General features: G+C 35.0%; 1 protein-coding gene across 1 annotated transcript; it reads left to right on the top strand.

Annotated features, from left to right (window-relative positions):
- Positions 1-7,686: 7,686 nt before the first annotated feature.
- LOC125645760 (synaptogenesis protein syg-2-like) lies at positions 7,687-24,392 on the top strand (the record flags this gene model as incomplete). Its single annotated transcript, XM_056141989.1, has 4 exons — positions 7,687-8,101; positions 13,462-13,794; positions 23,469-23,985; positions 24,110-24,392. Coding segments are annotated over 4 exons (1,344 nt in total), but the record flags the coding sequence as incomplete, so codon positions are not given.
- Positions 24,393-24,739: the final 347 nt, after the last annotated feature.

Genomic DNA, 24,739 nt, shown 5'->3' with positions numbered 1-24,739 from the left:
TTATTGTAGGTGAAAAACTTATACAGTACCAATTTTGATGCACCAGATGCGCATTTCGACAAATAGTGTCTCTTCACTGATGCTCAACCGAAATGTTTGAAATCCGAAATAACTATGAAGTTTTAGAGCTAAATATAGCCAAAAAACAGCGTGCCAAACAAGTGGACCCAAATTCGTCCAAGGATAAGAGCTATGCATGAGGGAGATAATCCTTAATTTTGAAATGAATTTCTAAATTTTATAACAGCAATTAAATATACATCCGTATTTTCAAGCTAGTAACGAAGTACTTGGCTACTGGGCTGTAGAGACCCTCGGGGACTAACAGTCCACCAGAAGAGGCCTCGACCCAGGGGTATATCTTAAATGAATGATTTATCAATACACCATATGCTCAGTTTGATAGGCTACGTGAAAGTTTCAAAGCGATTCATTGTCATCTTAGATGACTTTTTATTCTTCCTAAAAAGTGACACTGTAGCCCCAATGTTGTGCAGCATGAAATGTTCTACCTAATTTAAAAAGAACCACAACTGCTGACAGAGTTTGGTCATGCAAATAGACATTGAACTAAAACCCGGCATTCGATTACTATTTTAGTGACTGTTTTCTTATGTACTTTGCCGTAATTGGAATGAATATATAAGACTTCAACTGCAAATCTTTGGTTTTCTACTGCAGGCCCAATCTGGGGGTTGACAAACTTTGTACAAATTTGAATCGACAACAAAATAGTAAAAATGAAATACACAGAAAAAAGTGAAGATAAGGAACAGTGATCATCCTCAGGAATCCTATAAAGAACACAAAATCAGTTGGATAATTCGTATCCTCAAATAGGACCCGGAGTCACTCGGAAGTATTTTATTTATCTCGACATAAATGTGCGTAATAATGATTACACGTGAAGCTCTTATCTGTTAAAAAAGGGTGAATGTACCTATTTTCTGCATGACTTTGTATTGTAGAAGCACTGATCTTTCAGCAGGTAGACATGCTCTAATTTGCATACTGTTATTAATCCCTTTATTAAAGATGTAGGTCTTTCCATTTGTCTGTGTTTTTCTTATGTTTATAAATTACTATTATTATTATCAATCTATATTTCTTTTCCTGACGGATTGATTTTCTTTTTGTTTCAATGCTTACAAATGAATGAACTTCATCATTATAGAGAGCCTAAAAATATACTTTGGTGGGACCATATCGATAATGAAGAATTTTTCCCAACCTGTTGATTAATGGTTCTACAAAGGTTACCCGTAATCATATAATGATTACCACTGGTCACTCATTGATATAATGGTCATGTAAGGATTCCCTCTGTACCCATTGATGTAGTGGTCAAATAAGTGTTACTTCTGGTCACCCATTGATGTAATGATCACATACGAGTTACCTCTGGTCATCAATTGATGCAATGGCCGTACAAGGGTAACTTCTGGTCACCATAGATATAATAATCATAAAAGAGTAACCGTTGATCACTCATAGAAGCAGTGGTTATCAGAGGGTTACCTCTGGTCACCCTTTGATGAAGATGCCATATAAAGGTAACATCTGGCCACCCATTGATATAAATGTCATATAAGGGTTACTAGTACTTCTCGTCATCATTTGATGTAATGGTCATATAAGGTTTTCCTCTGGTCACTCATTGATGTAAATGAAAGGCGAAGATAACGAACAGTGATAAATCTCATAACCCCTATAAGCAATACAAAATAGATAGTTGGGCAAACACGGACCCCTGGACACATCAGGGGTGGGATCGGGTGCCTAGGAGGTGGAGTAAGCATCCCCTGTCGACCGGCCACACCCGCCGTGAGGCCTATTTCCTGATCAGGTAAACGGAGTTATCCGTATTCAAAATCATTGTGCCAAGAACGGCCTAACAATTGATATGAAACACGTTAGACAGCATTTGACCCAATGGTAGGTTGTATTGACGAACTAGATCGTTATAACGACCATAGAATTTGGGAAATGCTGACTTCAATCGAGACCGTTGATATCTCTGGTCACCATTGTATATATTGATAGAAAAGTGTCCTGAGCTAACCGACATCTCAGTGCATGAATGACCGTAGGTCACCCTTGTTTATATTTTATTCTAGAAAGGGGTATGTACATAAGATCTATACAAGCTATATACATGTATTAACACTTCAGGTACTGGTGTTCAAATCATGTTCCTGTTCATCATTGGATAATTTTACTATTCCGTTAGCAGATGATATCTCAGTTTCATTTTCTATGTAACTATTCGTATAGCAAAAGAATATCGGTATAAATAGAAGTTCTAGTTTCACTTTGTTTCGTTTCTTTCCGCTTCATGCTAATATCCACACGGATATTGGTATTTCACGGAACGAAATGGAACCAGATTTTTTTCCCTTACAAAGCGCGACATTTCTATACCACAACTACTTCACAGTATTTCTTTAAACAACCAGTTTCGTTAATTAGAAAAACATATGTTCAAGTCTAAAATCAAAGGCTATAACAAACTAACTATTATCCTATATGATCTTTCATTCGTTCCCTTCCTGGTACCCCACAACTGATTTTTTTTTTCGTTCCACAAAATACCAATAGCCAGGTAAAGCAAACACGGACCCCTGGACACACCAGAGGTGGGAGCAAGTGACTATGAGGAGTAAGCATTACCTGTTAACCGGTCACATTCCTTGTGAACCTTCTACTTCGATAACACCCACCATGACCCCCTTCATCTTGATCGGGTAATCGCTGTAATCCGTAGTAAATATCAGTATGCAAAGAATAGTCTAACAGTTGAGAAGCTTTCGATCTAATGGAAAGATCATTATAATGACCATATGATTTGTGAAATGCTGCTTTTAAACGAGACTGTTGAAACCCCTGTAACATCAACTTCTTTGTCAGAAGCTTGCCTCGGTTTAGAAATTGATCATATGCAGGACTTTCTTTCGTGTATCGAATCAGTTGAGAGACATAAACACCATTTGCAGATGATAATGGGATATTACTACATACTTGTGATATTTGAAATTAAGCCGTTCCGTTTTTCATAAAGTTGAGTTGTTACTTTGTCGTTCAATAAAATATCCAAATATGAAGCAGATATGGATAACTTTGTGGTGTCTTTCATTTCGAATTCACTGGGATATATACTCCTCCTAGTTACCTTATCTCACGTCTGCTATATCCAGGGATTTCTATTTTGTATTGCTTATAAGAGTTATGAGATTGATCACACTCTTCGCTATCTTCACCTTTCATTGAATCGACATATATGGATGAATATGAATATTGTTAATCGATAAAACGTCGTCGATGTATCTAAATATATAATGTTAGCCAAACGTCCCATCGTTTATAGTCAAAATCAGTGTGCCAACAACGGTCTAACAATCGGTATGAAACACGTCAGACAGCATATGACCCAATGATAGGTTGCATTGACGAATTAGATCGTTATAACGACCATGTAATTTTCGAAATGCTGACTTCAATCGAGACTGTTGAAACCCCTGTAACATCAACTTGTTTGTCAGTAGCTTGCCTCGATTTAAAAACTGACTATACGCAGAACAAGCTCTTGGGTATCGAATTAGTTGAGATATATAAGCACCATATGCAAGTGATAATGGAATATTGCTACATAAATATGGGCATTTGACGCTGGAGAAGCTGAAATCATCCCGTTTGTCAGACAGTTGAGTTGTCAGTTTGAATGAAAGTTATTATTGTTAATAGACAAAACGTCATCGATATATCTAGATGTTGAATTGAAGGCCACAGCAAGAGATATTTTCTTCTTACATAAAAGTTTTTGAATACATTCTGCTTCATATGAATATAGAAACAGGTCAGCTAACAGAGGAGCACAATTTGTGACAATGAGAATTTCAACAGACTGTTGGAAGACCTGATCACCAAAGACTACGAAGATATTGTCAATGAGGAACACTAGTATATTTTTTTATTTCAACTTCAGAGTACTTGTGCGTTGAATCAGAGTGGTTTTTAACAAAGTGTTTGGATGACTGATCACTAGATATGAATATTTCCTTTTCCATTTTTGTTGAAGAAGCAACTGTCTTTGATGTCAAAAAGTCTAGTCTTTAATTTATCATGAGGAATTGTCGTATATAGTGTTAAAAAGTCATAGGTTTTGATGTTATTTATTTGGGAAAAGTTTTGCGATTTCAAGTTTACTAAAAGTTCTTTAGAATTTTTTAGAATCCACATTTGATTAACACCACTTCTGACATATGTAGTCTCACAGTAAGTTTGAAGTTTCTCCTTCACAGCTGTTAATATTTTCGTGAGGAGCAAAGATAGGGGCTTAGTAGAGCACTTACTGGATCCAGCAATGTATCTTTGTTTGTAAGGTTTTTATGTAGTTTAGGAATCCAGTATAGGTACGGTAACTCATATTCATTCGACCCATTGACTGGGATATTAAATGTGTCTAAAACTGAAGCATGGTTTTGAAGATTTTCATCTTTTGAAAGGACAGTTGGAGTATAAGTACGATTACCAAAAGTGGAATTGTTCGTATGAAATTCATAGGATAAAGAAATGGGTCGTTTGTGTTTGTTTGAAGATTGACGAGGGTACACACCCGGATTTCCTTTGTATAGTTATTTATTAGGGATGGAAATCGAATATAAAATTGCCCATCGGTTAACAGCAATTCGTTCCGACCGATTAACCGATTAATCGTATTAAAATATGCATTTTGTGACATAGTTAATGACTTCAGATTTTCAAGTTTTCTCTGAACAGTGAAGCGGAGTTCCAACAGTAATTAGTACTTTTTCTAACGTACCGCCAATACAGTAATTATCTCCAAATTAACTAATTAGATACGAGAAACTGCTAACATATCACTATTCAGAGCTTTTGGAAATCAATTGGGAAATTTGTAGTTATACATCATTCAAATATAATATACTCTTCTTCTTTTTTCGATTAACCGATTTCAAATTTTGCAACTGATTACCACCGAGTTAACCGATTAAAACCACTATCTATAATTGATATTTTCCATCGATGATTAAATTTGGTAAGACATGTTTTCTTATCTAATCCCCTAAACTGCTTTTATGTATTTGGCTAAATATTCATGCACAGAAAATTTGTATGTACTATAAAAACTGCAGGTATATTCAACACTAGCTAACTAAATATATCCATGGTTTATCAGAAGAATTAAACTCTGCAAAACTGCACATTTCAAAATGTGACTTAATTCTTCATGTTTTCAATTCTGTGTGTGGGAGGGAATAGTCAGGTCTATACCTTATGTTCCGAAAATAAGCAAAGTCACATTGCATATATCCTTGTATGTGTCTTCAATGATAGTTTCATCACTAGTATAGACAAACCAAAGTTGATGTTACAGGGGTTTCAACAGTGTCATCTAAAGTAAAATTCTGCAACTTCTTGGGTCGTTAAATGTACGTTGTTTGCAAAAATACCCTATCGTTAGGTCAAATGCTGTCTGATGTGTTTCATGCACTTGTTAGGCTGTTCTTTTCAAATTCTGATTTTAACTACAGATTATTCCGCTTACCTAGTCAAGAGTGTGCTCGTCAAGACGGATGTGATCTATAAACACAGGATGCTTACACTTCCCCTGCACCTGATCCCATATCTGATGTTTCCAGGGGCACTATTCTTCATTTTGTATTTTATTAGATTAATGAGATTGATCTCTATTCATCATTTTCACCTTTTGCACTTAAATGTGGACCTGATTCGAAATTTTTGACAGTTTCATGATCACAGAGCCTAGATCCCCGGTTTGCGAAGCGATCATCTATCAACTAGATTACTGCGACCAGAACAAAATAAATTTTTGACATCTCGTGAAATGCAGAAGGAGTTATAATGATTTTAAAAAAAACCCAGGCAATATGACGGACAGACCATATAACAACAACATACCCTAACTTTCTTTAGAAGTGCAAGCATAGAATTTAGAATTGTATATCTCCAATACTCCGTCATTTCTTCTAATATTACGTCAAAAACGAAGTATTTTGTTCCTTGTTGTCGATTTTTTTGTTTTGCGTTAAGTGTTGGTTTTTCCTCAAAAAATGTTGTATTTAGCATATGTATTTTACTTTAAAAATATAGAGCAAATTTGTCATCAAGATCAATAATTCTACCAATTACTTATATCTGAATGATACAAATTATAGCAATAGTATGAATTGTGTTCACGAAGTCGCTCGATATTTTAGGAACAGAAAATTACATGAAAGTGTGCACAGGTAAAGATTTCAAATCTTCGTGAGATGGTTAACATTCATGACGTGACAAGCAATTTTCTAAGCATGCACCCTTCATCAAAATCAATTAAACTTTGTTTCTAATAATTTCGTCATTCAAATACAATCCAAACTCCAAAGTAACTTTAACTTTATAATGATGATTTCACCTTCGTTAGTTAAGGATTCCAATCCGCTATACACTCACCTCATACCTTGGCAAATTTAGCCAGAATTTAGTGTCTTCTATCAACCAAATTATATTAGACGCAGACAGAAGAAGTCTATAACATGTAGGGTTATCAGGAATCTGGCCTTAATGTAAACATCTACCTTAAATATCTAAGTGCATGAAAGGTGAAGATAACGAACAGTGAGTACCAAAAGTACATTTCACTAATGTTTATATATACAATAAAATATTGTATTGATTTATTATGAAAGGTGAAGATCACGAACAGTGATCAATCTCATAACTCCTACAAGCAATACAAAATAGAGAGTTGGGCAAACACGGATCCCTGGATATATATACCGGAATGACTTTTCAAGGCTTACACACAGAGATAAAATGTTTTTAAAATATAATGCAAGTATATGAGTTATGAGATTGATCACTGTTCGTTATCTTCACCTTTCATATGGTATTCATTTTTAGACCTAATGTGGCCCAAGCAAAGAGTTAATAAATGTGCTTTGTAAAACTTGTGAATACTGAAAATAACGTTGAACAAATAGTACAGATTTTTTATCATTATTAGAAAGTTATTATTAAAAAGGTTAGAGAGTGTCTTTTAGGACAATTTATTTTGTACAATATCTATTTATGTCCATAATCTAATTTGAATTGTATGAGATACAAGTAATTGATTAGTAAACAATGGTTTTCGTATTCAATGCAATGCATGCAATAAGAAGTATAATTTTTTCACCTCAGCCTAGCTTCCTTTATATCTTATAAAATGTACTAGCCCAGTTCCCAACCCTCTATAATACTTCCGCATCAGACATATGCTGTACATAAAAATGTTTTTCTTCATTCTGTAAACAGAAAAAACCAATTGACTCGACTCAAATGTTATAATTTTAGTCACCTGGACTGTATTTAGAATGCGTTGAAATTTCTCTTTCAATATCAATGACGGCATATCTACCTTTATCCTACGTGAAGGGAATATATTTTGAGCTGGAAATTTGTCTGTAAGAACCCTGTCAGTTTGACGTAGGTGGAACCTTAAGCAACATCCCGTTCTGTTAATTTTCCTTATACTAAAGATAAAAAAAATATCAGGAGTGTCATACTTCACTCAACCACTGCAGCGCTAATAGTTCTATTTCACAGAGAGAAAAAATACAATTTACATGTAAGTTGGTTATCATTCTTAAGAGTATAAGTCTTATCGAAACCCTCATCTTTTAATTAATTGCCTATTTCTCAATATTCATTTCTTTAGGTATCATCTCACTGAGTGTAATAACCCAGCCGAAATTATATGTGAACGTCGACTCAAATGCATCCATTGTATTAAACTGTACGTATGTCACACAAAAAGGTGAGGACATCTCTTATATACAATGGAAGAAAAGAAATGGAAGCAAGTACAATGTATTAGTAGAATTCTACCCTGATAATATAGCAGTTTTATCCACAAATGGAGATTACTTGAAGAATAGATCTCATTTTGTCTACCCCGAAAATGAATCTACTAGTGCTATTCTAAACATCAATGACGTCAGATGCGAGGATGACGGACTTTACCAATGTTACATGAGGTACATACCTCAGAATACTGGTTCAACTGCCGATACACAGGACACAGATGTGATTTTAGAAGGTAAAGAACTCTAAACTCAAAATTACAAAATCCTATAACTACCTTATGATAATTTTAGTTTCTCGCACTATTGATTGTGAAAAGAACGCTTCAAGAAGAGTTCGTTGTGGTTTTTTATATTAGGGCAAAGGTTTATATGTCCATGAATCTAGAAAAAGTTATTTGTATCAATCTTTTATGTAGCAAACACGCGTTTCATGATATTCATAATCTTACTAATCATGCATATTCTTACCTAAGTTGTAAAATTACCTATTAAACACTTTCAATCTTGCCTTCTATTCTGATCCTGTCATTGCCTCTGTGAGTGATGGTATAAACAAACTTAAATCTACACTACATGTTAATGTTTTACATGTAAAACTTATACGGTACCAATTTTGATGCACCAGATGCGCATTTCGACAAATAATGTCTCTTCAGTGATGCTCAACCGAAATGTTTGAAATCCGAAATAACAATATCAATATCAATAACAGTATCAATTTAACTAATTGTATCATTGTGGAGAATATTCCTAAATATCCCCATGATAAGCTTAAAGCCCACTGCGATCCCCCCTAACCAGGAGATCAAGGTTTAGACAAATGATCGAATTAATATATATATATATATATATATATATATATATATATATATATACTTCATGACATTTACAAATGTACAAGACAAACTTGATCTGTCTGGTAATCGAGAAGCTTATGAATAATTTTCTTACTTAATATTACACACAACAAGAGGCCCAACAACTTTATCGGTCACCTAATTACTAGTGAAAAAGTATTACTACTACCAAGGACTATGAAATCTAGAAAAAAAATCCTGTTCTGAATATCTAACCTAAATTCTAATGCTCAGCAACAGCATAAAACAAGATGCGTTCTTAAAACTTCACTGCCCTCAACAGTGCATACACTGATGAAAGGCTTTACATAATATAATAGGTGTATTAAAATCAAAACATCAAAATATATGACTAATTTGGATCCATCTTAAATTCAAAACCCTGGGTTGTGAAGTTCACAATTTTGTACATCCTTTTCTGCTATTCCTAAGTATGAATTTAGATTTAATACAGTATTAGCAAACTTACTCATAAATACTATATAATAAGTTTGGTCCCAGCCTGGGGTCAGAACCCTTACTTTGGGGATCATCAAATTTACAATTTTGGTAAAAGACTACCTGCTCTTTCTAAATATCCATTTAGTTTCAATTTAGTACGTGTATCAGAAACACTATAGAAGATGTTATTTAACATAAACACTATATATACCAAGTTTGGTCCCGCCCTGGGGTCAGAACCACTACCTCAGGGATCATGAAATTTACAATGTTGGTAGAGGCCTCCCTGCTCTACAGAACTATGCATTTCGTTTTCTTAAACATGTGCGGTTCTAGAGAAGAAGATTTTTGAAAATAGGTCAATTTTGGGCAGTTTTTGTTCTGTCCTTAAGGCCTCAGGGATACAGGAATACTGAAATTTACAATTTCTGTCCCATTGTTTCAAAAACGCTTCATATCAAATTTGAAAGAATTCAAATGATAGTTATCAAGAAGTTAAAAATGTCTATTGTTCACACATTTAATAACTGACTATTTTGGCCTTAACCTGATACCAAAACCTCTACCCCTGGGACCATCAAATTTACAATTTTGGTAAAGTACTACCTGTTCTTCTAAATATCTATTTAGTTTCAATTTAGCTCTACATCAATATGCATTTAGATTTTCTTACTTGTGTGCGGTTCTGAGAAGAGTTTTGAAAATAGGTCAATTTTGGGCAGTTTTTTCCCTCCCAAGGGAGGCGCTGGTGCTGGAGTCCTGAAATTTACGATTTATGTCCCTTTTGTCCCAATGATGTTTCATACCAAATTGGAAAAGAATTTGAATGGTTATTAAATTAAGAAGTTTAAAATGTTCAATTGTTAACGCACGACGGACGACGATAACCAATTGCAATAGGTGACCTGGATTTACCCAGATGACCTAAAATGCGCACCGCCTACCTTTGTCTCCATATGAGTGAAAACTTCTCGAGCGGACGTTAAACAATATACAACTAACTTTTTTATTCGGTAAACCAAGTCATGAAATAATTAGATAGGGTACATGAGGCGCACATTCTGGTTCCAGCTCACTAAGTTTTAAACAACATTATCTTTGTGAGGCTTATTACAACTCTGTTGTAAAAGAACTTGACGTTAATCCAACTTTTATTCGAAATTCCCTTTCAAAAGGAGAAATTCTTCAAATCACGATCTAGTTTGCCAATACAACCTGTCATTGTGTGTAATGTTCGTACCAATTGTTAGGCCGTTCTTGGCACACTGATTCTGACTACAGATTACTCCGCTTACCTCATCAAGATATAGGGATCACGGCGGGTGTGATCAGTCGACAGGGGATGCTTACTCCTCATAGGCGCCTGATATCACCCCTTGTGTACCCAGGGGTCTGTATTCACCCAATTATCAATTTTGTATTCTTTATAGGAGTCACAAAATTGATTAATGTTCATTATCTTCACTTTTAAAAACATATTTTACATCCCACTTTGTTTACCATACATATACTGGATTCCAAAAACTACACAGAAATACTTACAAAGACATTGCAGTATCCAGTAAATATTCTACTAAGCCCCTATCTTTGCTCCTCACAAAAATATTAACTGCTGTGAAGTACAGTGCTACAACACATGCGAGAAAATCAAATGTAGATTCTCCTGAAATTTTTTAAAGAACGTCTTAAAATTCATTTTTATCGATATGTTATTAATTTATAACACGTACAAACTGTGCCTGTTTTAATTATCAAACACTCCAAAAATATTTTAGCTATCGATCTTAATTATAATTGACATCGTAGACATCATGGACAGTTATTTCTTCAACAAAAATGGAAAATGCAAATATTCATATTTGGTGATCAGTAATCCAAAAATTACTTCGTTAAACAGAACTCTGATTCTTCGCACAAGTTCTCTGAAGTTGAAATACAAAATATGCTGGAGTTCCTCATTGACAATATTTTCGTAGTCTTTGGTGATCAGGACTGTTGGAATTCACGTGAACACGAATTGTGCTCATTTGTTACCTGAACTGTTTTTTGCATTTTTATGAAGCAGAATTTATTCAAAACTTCTACGTGAGAAGAAAAAAATCTCTTGCTGTGGCCTTCAATTTGACACTGGTCACTGTTCGTATATCTTCACCATTCATATTGTTTTATTTTTATGATTTTACAGATATAAGATCTTATGTCATATTGTCATTACATTTCATTTAATTGCATTTCACTTGCACCCTTGTGAAGCGTCTTACAGTAATTTGTTTTATATAAGGTGCTATATCAATTTTATTCTCAAAAATGTCAACAAACTTTTAGTAAGTTTGAAATAATAAACATTCTAACATCAAATATTCCAACATCAACAGCATCAAAACGTTAGCATTTTCAATTCTTTACACCATTATTCTTCATCGCAAATCAAAGACTGGGCATTTTGACAGATGCTTTTTAATAAAAATGGAACTCAGAAATAGCCATAGCATGTGATCAGTCATCAAAACAATTACTATCTTAAACACTACTCTAATTTTATGTATAACTAATCTCAAAGTTAGCTCCTGAGCTTTTGAGCACAACTGCGCAGGATGCTACAACTATAAGTATTTACTGGTTCAATACTGATTCCATTGGTGCACACATAACACATCTATTACTGAATCCTATCCAGCTGGGAATAAAATGTGTCAATTCAAATTTTGAAAGGGTTTTGCAGGAACTATATTTTGTCGCGGAAGGATTGATTAATCAAAAACTTCTAAATCTGCGTGATGTTACAGTTTCTGGTTCATTTAATCTATCTTCTATTTTATACTCTTACACGTGTATTTCAGTCTTTAAATTTATGATACAAGTAGTTCAGACTTGGAACTATATCAAATGTTGTAATTTATTAATTTTGTTGTTATATTTTTCCAAGTAGAACACCGATTCTTAAAAACATTACATTAATTCAATCGAAATTTTGTATAAAAATATCAACATTTTCGCAAATAATTTAAGAATTTGGTCTCTAACCACCACTTTTTAGTTCCATTTTAAATTTGAAGACAAAATTTTGAAAATTATGTAAAATTTTAGAAACTGACATTACACTTGGTGTATCTTTTTAAACTTTAAATTTTGATATCATGAATTTTTTTGTATCTCAAGTCCAAAAAGGTTATTATTTATTTCCATCACTTGTATTAATTTTTTTATTTGTTAGAAGACATGATTATGTATCTAGTTCATGTAATGATTGGTATCTGTTGTGTTGACACCAACAGACAAATCAAGTTTATGCAAAAAGGTTAAGTTTAGAACTCTAGCTCAATAACAAGCATTGCGACCCTAGCTTTTCTTTTCAATTTCCTAATTCTCGTTCAAGGTAGAAATTAAAAATACACTTCCCAAAGATTGATATTACTCCAAATGTTATGTGGGAACCTCTTTAAAAGCATGCTGGAGTTTCTCATTGACAATATCTACGTGGTCTTTAGTAATGAGTTATTCATATAATTCGTTGGAATGAATTGAATGGACGTTTAGATACACTGGTGATGTTTTATTTATTAACATATTTCTTTTTCATTCAGCTCTTGTTTCCATGTATCCCAATGATCTTGAAATAGAAAGCCATCACAGTCTTCCATATCTGCTTCATATTTCAAAAAATTATTGAACATAGACGTTCATGGCAAGCTGACAAGTCCGTCTTTCGACAAAAGAGATGACTTCAAATTCTCCATCATCAACTTCCCATATTTACGTAGCAATATTCCATTATCATCTGCATAAGTTGTGTATATCTCGCAACTCATTTAATATGCGAAAGTATGTTATGCCTATGATATTTTTTTAAACCGAGACAGGCTATAGATTGATAACTTCCTTTTACAAAGGTTTCAACAGTCGTTTTTGAAGTCTACATTTAGCAAATTCTATGGTCATTATAATGATCTAATTTGGAAATATATCACTCACTAGGTCGAATGCTGTCTGCCGTGTTTTTCACATACTGATTTTGACTCTGGTTACTCAATTAACCTTATTAAGATATAGGGCTTACGGCAGGTGTGACCGCTCAACAGGGGAGGCTTACTCCTCTTAGGCACCAGTGGTGTTTTCAGGTATTCCTGTGTTTCCCGCTCTCAATTTTGAATTCTATAAAATTTATATGAGATTGGTCATTATTCATTATCTTCACTTTCTCATATGAAACATTATACCTCCTCTTCATTCAAATGTTTATTTTAATCAATTGACATCGATAATTACAATAATGATATTTTAAATTGTCTCTTCAGTGGAAGCAGAACTTCCAACCAAATTCACATTGCGCCCAAACAACAGCCTGGAAGAAAATGACATGCTGAACTTGTTTTGTAATGCAAATGTTGGAAACCCAAATGGCTACATTGCAATATGGAGAGTGGATAAGGTATCAAATATACCAATATTGCTGAATGAAACAAATTCAGTAGGTAACAAGATGGAGAATTGTACGACTATCGTCAGCATCACGCTAACGTATATCGTTTCTCGATATGACAACGGTGCGTTTTTCAGTTGTTCTTCACAAAACAGACAAACACAGAGACCGGCACCAAGCAGAAACACAAGTGCAATAGAAGTCTTTTGTAAGTTTAGTGTCCAGCAATTTGTTCTGATGTATTACAATTTATATCAAAATAGCAACCAAAAACAGATTTACATCTAACAATCAAAAAATTTGAAATGCATTATGTTGTTTTGAACACAAACTATCTTCTATGCAAAATGAATGCATATAAAATAATATACAATTTTGGACTGTTTAGCAGGGAGACATCACAGATTATCACGTCTTAGTATGGTTATAACCCGAGGGCGTCACCCTACTCAGATTTCATAATTTGTGATGTCTCCCTGCTGAACAGTCCATAATAGTTTTGTTATCCTGAAGAATCTGAACGCACAAAAACTATCACACATTTATTGACTTGCACCTTCTTTTTTTTTTTAATTTAAAACGTCAAAAAATTTGTAACAACTTTCTCTGCAGAAAATTCTGATAAATTTTCAATAGTTTTCGAGGGTGAAATCAATATTACCCTCAACTACATGCACTATAGTGTCTCCCTTCACTTGACGAGCCCTCGGTCAATGAAATGGACTGTATTATTCTGAAGGATAATAATTGACAATGAAGATTATAAATTAACCAATGCTGAACAAACATAACATTTATAACCAAAACGTATTCAGCAAAAATAAAACAAACGGGTACATGGATTAACGCCACATGGCGCTTATTCTCTAAATACTAATAAAAAGTCACCCGCTCGATACAAATGATACTAATATATCAATACATTTTCGTGATGACAAAACGTTGAACAATATTTCAGATCTTGTTCTGTAAAGTCATTGTAAATGTAAATATAGTCAGTGAACATCTCCCCCTTTTAAAAAAAAAATTCAAACGGGTGAAACCAAACCCAATGTTTATGTGATTACTACAGAAACAATAACTTCCACTATAGTTTGTTTGGGGGAGTGTTGTTGTTTTTAGATTGTTGAGTCAAATAATGCGCGGATTTTTAAGTTTCACGGGTTAACACACTCATATTTTCATAGGCTTTATATATATATATATATATATATATATATATATATATATCCAATAATAAAAGTCAAGAAACACAAAACTCGAATAACATTTCACTATTAGCGCTTTCGCCTTTAATGTCTCTTCAGACAGTTATAACTGTCTGAAGAGGCATTAAAGCCAAAAGCGCTAACAGTGAAATGTTATTCGAGTTTTGTGTTTCTTGACTTTTATTATTGGATGTATTTACTGTATCAAATACCGAATTCTTTATTTACAAACTATGTATATATAAAAGCACTAAAGTTCCAACAACACCCGATACCTCAAAGTGTCGGATCCACAACATGGATACAAGGTCAAATACAAAAAATTATACAAAGCACTAAAATGACCAACGACACGAACAACGAGATTGTCAAATTTTTGGGACGACCCGTCCCTTCTTCAGGACAAACGAAAACAATTACATAATGTGGTCAATATCAACAGAGCATAATAACAAAAACTACATATAAATACATCTAGCACTACAACTACACTAATCTACAAACGTATTTACAACGCAGACTACGTGTTTTTGGTCTTTAGGCTTGCTAATCAATGTTAAAAGTGGAGCGAATTAGGACATGCCTTATTCGTCCAAAGAGCTGATCCAAAATGTCCGAATAGAAAAACAATAAACTTAATTAATCTCAAGTGGAACGAGTTAACCCAATTACGTTGACAAATAGTAAAGCTAACTCGTACCCAGAGAGATTTTATTTTAATCATGCATAATTTATAAAAGATAATAATAAGTAACAAATAAAAAAAAAAAAAAAAATGAAAATAAGCTATGTAAACGAAGTAAGAGATGAACAAAGTTTGAGAGAAAGATAATGTAAACAACAAGTTTGAATAAGTTAACAAAATGGACCAACTCCAAACAAAAACAAAGAATAGGCAGCCCAGGAAATTGAATCAACATCAGATATCCCCGTACTGATCATGTCTAGGGTGGATGTGTAAAAAAAAACCATAGAATCACGGAAACTGATAAATGGGTTTTACATGTAAGCAATCGGTTATGAAGTTCAAAAAAATTAAAAAAGATGGACTGATTGTAAACAGAATTGAAAAGAAAAAAAATGTGTTCAAAAATGGTCATAGCACCACTGTTAGGGACATGATCAGACGAGGAGGTCTAGATGAAGCTTAAAATCTAGTAAGGGTTTAGCCCGTATTCATCCTGGTGAAGTCAATAGGTTTGTTGATACCATGCGGTTCAAATGACTTCAACCTGTGCATCCAGAATTTTTCCTTCTGCTTTTTTTCGGTATCTGACCATCTAGGGTCCTGATCAATAACCACTACTGTCATGTCCTCCCATCGGTGGTTATTGCCATTGAAATGTGTTGCTACTGGCAAATCTTTTTTGGTTCTGATGGAGGACCGGTGGTTGTTGACCCGTCTGCGAAGGTCTGTTGTTTCTCCTATGTACTGCTTCTGGCAGACATCGCAACTGATGAGATAGATGCAGTTATTGGTTTTACAGGAAAAGTTTCCCAATATTTTATAACTGCGACCCGTGACAGGACTGCTAAAACCCTCAGTGTCTGAGCTATATTTGCATAATTGACATCTGAGGTCTGAGCATATTTTGAAACCTCCATTGGGTAAAGGGTTATCCAGTTTGGTCCTTACTATCATGTCCTTCAGGTTTCAGGGACGCCTGAAGGATGCCATCGGTGGTTCCTTAAAAACACCAGCCATTCGTTTGTTGGCATGCAGAATGGGCAGGTGTTTCTTCAGAATACCGTTGATGTTCTTGAGGGCGGAATGATACGTAGTGACCAATGGAACCCTGTCATTCTGAGGTTTTTCTTTATACTGGAGGAGGGACTGTCAGTCCTGTAGTGACATCTCATCAATCGCGGATTGTACCTTTCAAGGATCATATCCTCTGTTAGTGAGATGAGTTTTGAGGATTGTTCCTTGTTCTTGGAAAATAGTAGGAGTGGAGCAGATGCGGCGGATTCGCGTAGCCAAACCCTTAGGTACACCTTTGAAAGTGTGGGGTGGATGACAACTAGATGGCATAAGGTATAAATGAGAGTCAGTGGGTTTGGTGTGGAGATTAAACTCAATTTCCCCGTTTCTAAATGTGGCTGTGGTATCCAGAAACGTGTTATTTGAGGTGGAAATTTCCACAGTAAACTTGATGGAATTATGGAAAGAGTTTGCCATCTCGATAAAATCGTCCAGGCTTTCACGACCGTTAACCCACTTCATCTCAATGTCATCAATAAAACGTAGCCAACTGAGGGGTTTAACTGGTGAATAATGTAGAAGTCTACGTTCCAGTCTCCCCATAAAGATGTTGGCATACGATGGTGCCAGAAGCAGTACATAGGAGAAACAACAGACCTTCGCAGACGGGTCAACAACCACCGGTCCTCCATCAGAACCAAAAAAGATTTGCCAGTAGCAACACATTTCAATGGCAATAACCACCGATGGGAGGACATGACAGTAGTGGTTATTGATCAGGACCCTAGATGGTCAGATACCGAAAAAAAGCAGAAGGAAAAATTCTGGATGCACAGGTTGAAGTCATTTGAACCGCATTGTGCTCCTTTGTTAGCTGACCTGTTTTGATATTCATACGAAGCAAAATTTATTAAAAAATTTCTACGTGAGAAGAAAAAATATCTTGCTGTGGCCTTAAAATTCGACATTTAACTATATCGACGACGTTTTGTGTATTAACAATTATAACTTTCATTCATATGCCGATTCGATATATTCCTGTGAACTCGTAATAAAAGACACTTCTGCTTCATACTCAGATATTTTATTGAAAGTAGACATTAACGGCCAACTGACAACTCAACTGTATCACAAATGGGATGATTTCATCTTCCACGTCGTCAACTTCCCATATTTATGTACCAATATTCCATTGTCACCTGCATATAGTGTTTATAAATCTCAACTGATTCGATATGCAAGAGCTTGTTCTGCGTATGGTCAGTTTTTAAATCGAGGCAAGCTACTGACAAACAAGTTGATGGTACAGGGATTTCAACAGTCTCGACTAAAGTCAGCATTTTGCAAATTCTATGGTCGTTATAACGATCTAGTTCGTCGATATAACCTATCATTGTGTCAAATGCTGTCTGACGTGTTTCATATCGATTTTTAGGCTTTTTTGGCACACTGATTTTGACTACAGATACCTCCGTTTACCTGATCAGGATATAGGGCTCACGGGCGGATGTGACCGATTGACACGGGATGCTTACTCCTCCTAGGCACCTGATCCCACCTCTGGTGTGTTCAGGGATCCGTGTTTGCCCAACTATCTATTTTGTATTGCTTGTAGGAGTTATGAGATTGATCACTGTTCGTTATCTTCACCTTGCATGATAAAAACATGTAAAAATAAAAAGAATTCATTGGTCATTTTATTTTTCAGGAGGTAAAAATATGTCTGATTTGGTGAATAATTGCCATCTAAAAATTGCAAAATTGCTCATAAGCAGCCGTGCTTCTACTTCATATGGAAATAAATGGACATTTTAATACCAATTTTTTAATGAAACATTCGCTCCCTAAACAATAACGCTAAAACACAAAATGTCCCTGCCGTCAAACGCAAAACATTTACTTCAAGGTCATTTGCCATATCGGGACCTACCGTGTTGAATGAACTTCCAACAAACATTAGAGCAATCAACAATTATAATATTTTCAAGCGCCAACTTAAATCGTTGTATTAAATCATTGCTTTCAACTAACTCATTATTCCTTCATGGACATTGCTATGTTGACAATTAGTCAATTTTAATGTTTCATACTTGTGTATCTTTTAATTTAATTTGTACAGCGCCATTGATAGCATTTTTGTTTGTAAACTTTTGCGCTTTTATAAATTTAATAATAATATATAAATTAAGGCTTTAACTTCAATTTGATATAAAATTTGTATCACTCTTTTTATATCATGTGTAAACACTATCTGAAACACCTGTACCAATTGTTACAGAAAGTGGATAAGAGGGGTTACTATGACAACCGTAGCTTAACAATTCCCGTGAAAACCATATGAAAAGTGAAGATAACGATTGGTGATCAATCTCATAACTCCTATATGCAATACAAAAATAGAGGGTTGGGCAAACACGGACCCTGACGCGGGTATGTTAAGGCAGGTCATGCTCCATTTATGCACGTAAACTGCATACTTTTTAAAATCTGTCCTACACAGAGAGAGGGAGCTACTAACTTTTAAAAACTATTTTGGTGGTATACATCAGAACATTTTGTATCATAACAACACGATAAACATGCGCTTCCGTATGACGTCAATGCATGACTGTTATAAATGCAAGGTGAAGATAACGAACAGTGATCAATCTCATAACTCCTACAAGCAATACAAAATAGATAGTTGGGCAAACACGGACCCCTGGACACACCAGAGGTGGGATCAGGTGCCTAGGAGGAGTAAGCATCCCCTGTTGACCGGTCACACCCGCCGTGAGCCCCATATTCTGATCAGGTAAACGGAGTTATCCGCAGTCAAAATCAGTGTGCCAAGAACGGCTTAACAATCGGTATGAAACACATCAGACAGCATTTGACCCAATGCGAGGTTGTATTGACGAACTAGATCGTTATAACGACCATAGAATTTACGAAATGCTGAGTTCAATCGAGACGGATATATCTTAATAGAAATAGAAAAAGTAGCACACTACCCTAGGATTTAAATATTGGTCTAACTGGCGATAAAGACGGTAAATAACCACAGTTTATCAGAATTACCTGATAGAATCCTAACATTTTCAGTAAGAAATAATTATCAAACATTTAAACACGAAATCATCTAGCCCATGTTTTACATTTTGCACAGATGATATTCAGTTTTCTCTAAAAGTTTTCTTAACAGACGATTCTATCAATAATTTCTGTGTACATTAGTTTATGACCTTTCACACGGTGTATAAAAAGTCTCTAAATGTATGCGGCGTAGTGTGCTACTTTTGCAGTTTTATTTCAGTGTGTGACAGAGGAAAATCGGATCGACATGTGAAATGGAATGTTTTCCCCGTTAAACAAAGTTGTCAATGAATGAAATTAACATACCTTCATAATATCAATAAATATCCCATATATCCCATGTCATATAATTTAAATACACCACATTTCGTTGATATTTACACGACACACTTTAATAAATTCTTCACATGTGTCAATGTCACTCGATATATAATTATGACGTCAATAGTTTACTTTCATATTGATCAGATAGAAATTACATGACAGCAACTTATTACATTCCATATTTATTTGGATCTTAGTAGCTGCATGGTTTATTTCATGCATAAATACAACGTACATAAATATAAAATCGGAGTTATACTTAGTGGTGTACTTATTTCAATTATGACGTCTCATTGTTTCGCGGATTTTATCCCAGTAAAGATTTTCATAACCTGCCTTAACATACCCACGGAATGTAAATACGTATTTTAGATCGATAAAATATGGCATATTCACAGATTTAAGAGATGAAGCTAATAATATTTCTCACGATGAAAGTATCAAACAAAAAATAGAATGGAAACTGCATCAATACCGCATGCGCAATGATGAAACAAGTTTTCCGTCCCCTTTTTCCTTTGATGCTATTATTATGGAGAAAAATTGTTCGGTTCATTTTTTATCATTAATTGATATATTCTGTTTCATACTTAGATATTTCATTGGAAATGGATATCAACGGTAAACTAACAACTCAATTTTATGAAAAATGGGATTATCATCTGCACATGGTGTTTATATCTCTCAACTGATTCGATACGTAAGAGCTTGTTCTGCGTATGATCAGTTTTTAAATCGAGGCAGGCTACTGGCAAACAAGTTGATGTGCAGGAGTTTCAACAGTCTCGTTTAAAGTCAGCACTTGACAAATTCTATGGTCGTTATAATGATCTAGTTTGTCGATACAACCTATAATTGGGTCAAATGCTGACTGGCTTGCTTCGTACCATTGCTAGACCGTTCTTGTCACACTTATTTTGACTACTGATAACTCTGTTTACATGGTCAAGATATAGAGTTCACAGCGGGTTTGACCGGTCGACAGTGGATGCTTACTCCTCCTAGGCACCTGATCCCATATCTGATATGTTCAGGGGTCCGTGTTTGCCCAATTCTCTATTTTGTATCGCTTAAAGGAGTTATTAGATTGATCAATGTTCCTGATGTTCACCATATTGGAACAAAAAACGAACATGAATTTCAATATTTGTTAGGAATTGACATGGCCACAATTTGAAGTGTTCTCTGTAGAAATAGATAACAAGAAGATATAAAATGATTGCACAGTCAACGAAGCCATCAAAGTGACTGCCAATCCAATATATTTATGGAGAAATGGAAGTGTAGTTGTTCGATAAGTCGTTGAAAATGAAGGAAGAGGTCAGGCGGTGACTTAAACTGTGTCGCGTTGTATCGGAGAAAAAGTTCAGGATTAATTGTGAAACGGAAATTGTGGAATTTGTTTCGATCTGAGTCCAAGGAATCATGAGTTGGATTTGAGTGAACTAGGTTGTTCATGATGACGGGTCATGTGATAAAGTTGAGGACGACCGAGCAACTTTAGCAATGCAGAACTCAGCTTCTGTGATGTCGAACATTCTTTGTTATACGACTTGACTGACTGCTTCATTACGGTAGCTAACCATGTACATGATACGTAGTTCCGGCCTCTGATATTGGAACTCCAAATTCTTTTGATGAAGTACTGCAATCAAAGAGCATTTTTCAGACAACCAGATTTGCTGTTATCTCATCAAAATCAACCTTAACGGCAGACTAACATTCAACTTTATGACAGACATGATGACCTCAGCTTTTCCATCGTCAACTTCCAATATTTATGTGGCAATATCACAGTATTACCTGCATATAGTGTTGATGTTTACCTCGATTCAATACCCAAGAACTTGTTCTTCGTGTAATCAGTTTTTAAAGCGAGATAGGCTACTGACAAACAAGTTGATGTGACAAGGGTGCAACAGTCTCGTTTGAAGTCAGCAGTTTTCAAATTCAATTGTCGTTATAACGATCTAGTTTGCCAGTACAGCCTATCATTAGGTCAAATGTCTGAAAAGTTTCATACCAATTGCTAGACCGTTCTTTACACACTCATTTTGATGACGAATTACTCCATTACCTGAACAAGATGAAGGGTTCACGGCTGGTGTGACCGGTCAACAGGGGATGCTTACTCCTCCTTGGCACCTGATACCCTCTGGTATATCCAAGTGTCGGTGTTTGTCCAACTCTTATTTTTGCATTCCTTATAGGAATTGAGATTCATCATTGTTCGTTATCTTCACCTTTTCATTAAAAGAAATCATAGCGATATGATAAACGTCGTTTTTGTTTTAAAACGCTGATCTAGACATGATAAAATTGCTCATAATATCAAAGTTGAACATGCTTAATCATCCTAGGCACCTGATCCCACCTCTAGTCCATGTTTGCTCAACTATCTATTTTGTATTGCTTGTAGGAGTTATGAGATTGATCACTGTTCGTTATTTTCACCTTGCATGTAGCGGTATTTCAGTATCGTCTGCATATGCTATTTATGTCTCTCAATTGATTCGATACGCAGGATTTTGCTGTGTGCCTGGTCGGCTCTTTAATTGAGACAGGCTACTGACAAATAAGTTGATGCTACATGGATTTGAAAGTTCTCGTTTAAAGTCAGCATTTTGCAATTTTAAGGTCGTTATAACTATCTAATCTACAATACAAGCTGTCATTGGGTAAAATAATATTTGACATGTTTCATAACAATTGAGGCAGCTCTTTACACACTGAGTTTGTCTATGGATTACTCTGTTTAGCAGATCGAAATTTAGGGTTCACGACGGGTGTGATCGATTGACAGAGGATGCTTACTCCTCCTAGGCACCTGATCCCACCTCTGTTTGCTGTACACTTAATTTTTTATTCCTTATGATGAATTTTTGTTAACTTCACCTTTTCATTCTGTGACCTTACTCACTTAACTGAAGAACGACTTGTACGTACATTTGTTTTACTCCAGTAAGTTTACAGATAATGATTAAATTACGTCATATTTAAGTGATTTTACGAGATTTGTGGAACTTTGTGCGGAATATAGTTGGGGGGGGGCATTTTTCCACTATGCTTTAAGCTGGAAATCTGTTTAATTGATGTGTGGCTATGGAATGAGTAGATGCACTTTAAGTTTTACTATTACTGCAGTTGAATCATTTCGACAAAACTATCTAATTTAGTCTAATAACGCACTGAATTTGTTCTTGTACTCTGTCTATTTCTCTGTATTTTTATTATTTATACAAGAGATGGAAATTATAATATTTCCTGGTAATGAAAAATGATATTCATCCGCTCGTCCAAATATACATGGTCTGCGTACGATAACATCCCTCAAATCAATAGAGACGCCAGACGGGGACATAATTTTACAATACACTCAGAATGCTTGTTTGAATTTATGGAGAAAAGTTGTTTCCTTCTATGGATTTTTGTGCTTAACAATTGGTAAGCCTTGAATATGCTCTACTTTCCATTGCAATTGTCACCATGGTTAAACATTTAATGGTTTTCTTTATTTCCCAGTATTTATTCCATACTCCATTGAACATATTTTTGTGTTATTTTGTTTTATAGATGTTCCAAGTAAACCAAGGATTTTGTTGATACCAAATACGACACTGTATGTTGGGGACGGACTACAGTTAATCTGTGTATCTGATGGTAATCCACCCCCGACGATCAAATGGAGATTTCATCCTGATAACGGTGTAAATAGTACAGAACCCCTTCAATCTTCTAATGGAACTCTGAAAATATACCAACTCAAACTTGAAGATTCCGGCAATTTTAGTTGTTTAGCATCAAACGCGTATTGGGAAAATTACCAATCTATTTCCCAGATAAATATAAAAGTATTAGATACATTTATCAACAAATTTAAACCCACATGTGCTGCTAGTCCTTGTGGTATAACTGAAACCTGCAACGAAACGAATGGCAAGATTGTTTGTTCAGCAAACAAGTGGGCCGTAGTTGCTTTCGTTTTCGTTTTTCTTGCTACAGGATTTTGCCTAACAACCATACTGCAACTTTTTCGCCGTAGATCGTCTAATGAGAAAGTTACCATCAATGAGGAATATGAAACTGTTAGGTATGTCAATAATAAATGAATCAATTTTGATATTTACATTCTGTTTCTTAGTTTCTGATCGATATTATATTTGGTATAAATGTCAATTCATTTTACATTAACATCAGTCTTGTTTTCTTAACAGCAATCACCAGTCACAGGAGAGGGATACTGAGAATACAAGATACGAAGCATTGAACATAGCGGCACAAACGAGTACATAATACACCCACCCTACGAAAACTTTTATATGCCTTGCTTACTCGAAATTCAGTGTGTATTGCAATGAAAATTCGCCTTTTGCACTGAACTCGTTGTCAGCCCGGATATGATAAATGAATGTTGCAAATAGATCTCAATTGAATTAAGGCGTCCCATACAAAACTAAAGTGAAATAGATGCATAAAATGGTCTTTAGTGTTTTATATGGATAATATTTAACGAAAAATATCCGGGAACGAAACGACGTTTAAACCGATACCCAGTAAGCTTCCATATATTTTCATCGTTATCTTCACTTTTTCAATACACATCAAATATTAAGCGAATTCAGCTTACACCTCCAATGTAAACAAGGCCAGGCAACACTATATAGAACGATATTCAACAATGCCTTCGCAGAAAATTGTATTTGATATTATTATGTAATCAAAGAGGAATTACGAGTCAAGACACTTTAACACCACATGAAAGGACTGAAAGGCCCAGTGTAGTTTATTCAATACTGAAATTAAAGACGTTCTGATGAATCATAATGATAGTTCCATACTTTGAA

Source organism: Ostrea edulis, chromosome 6 (genome assembly GCF_947568905.1).
Source record: "Ostrea edulis chromosome 6, xbOstEdul1.1, whole genome shotgun sequence".
Lineage (NCBI taxonomy): Eukaryota > Metazoa > Mollusca > Bivalvia > Ostreida > Ostreidae > Ostrea > Ostrea edulis.
The sequence above is the reverse complement of the archived record's forward strand: the minus strand, read 5'-3'. Positions and strand labels throughout refer to the sequence as shown.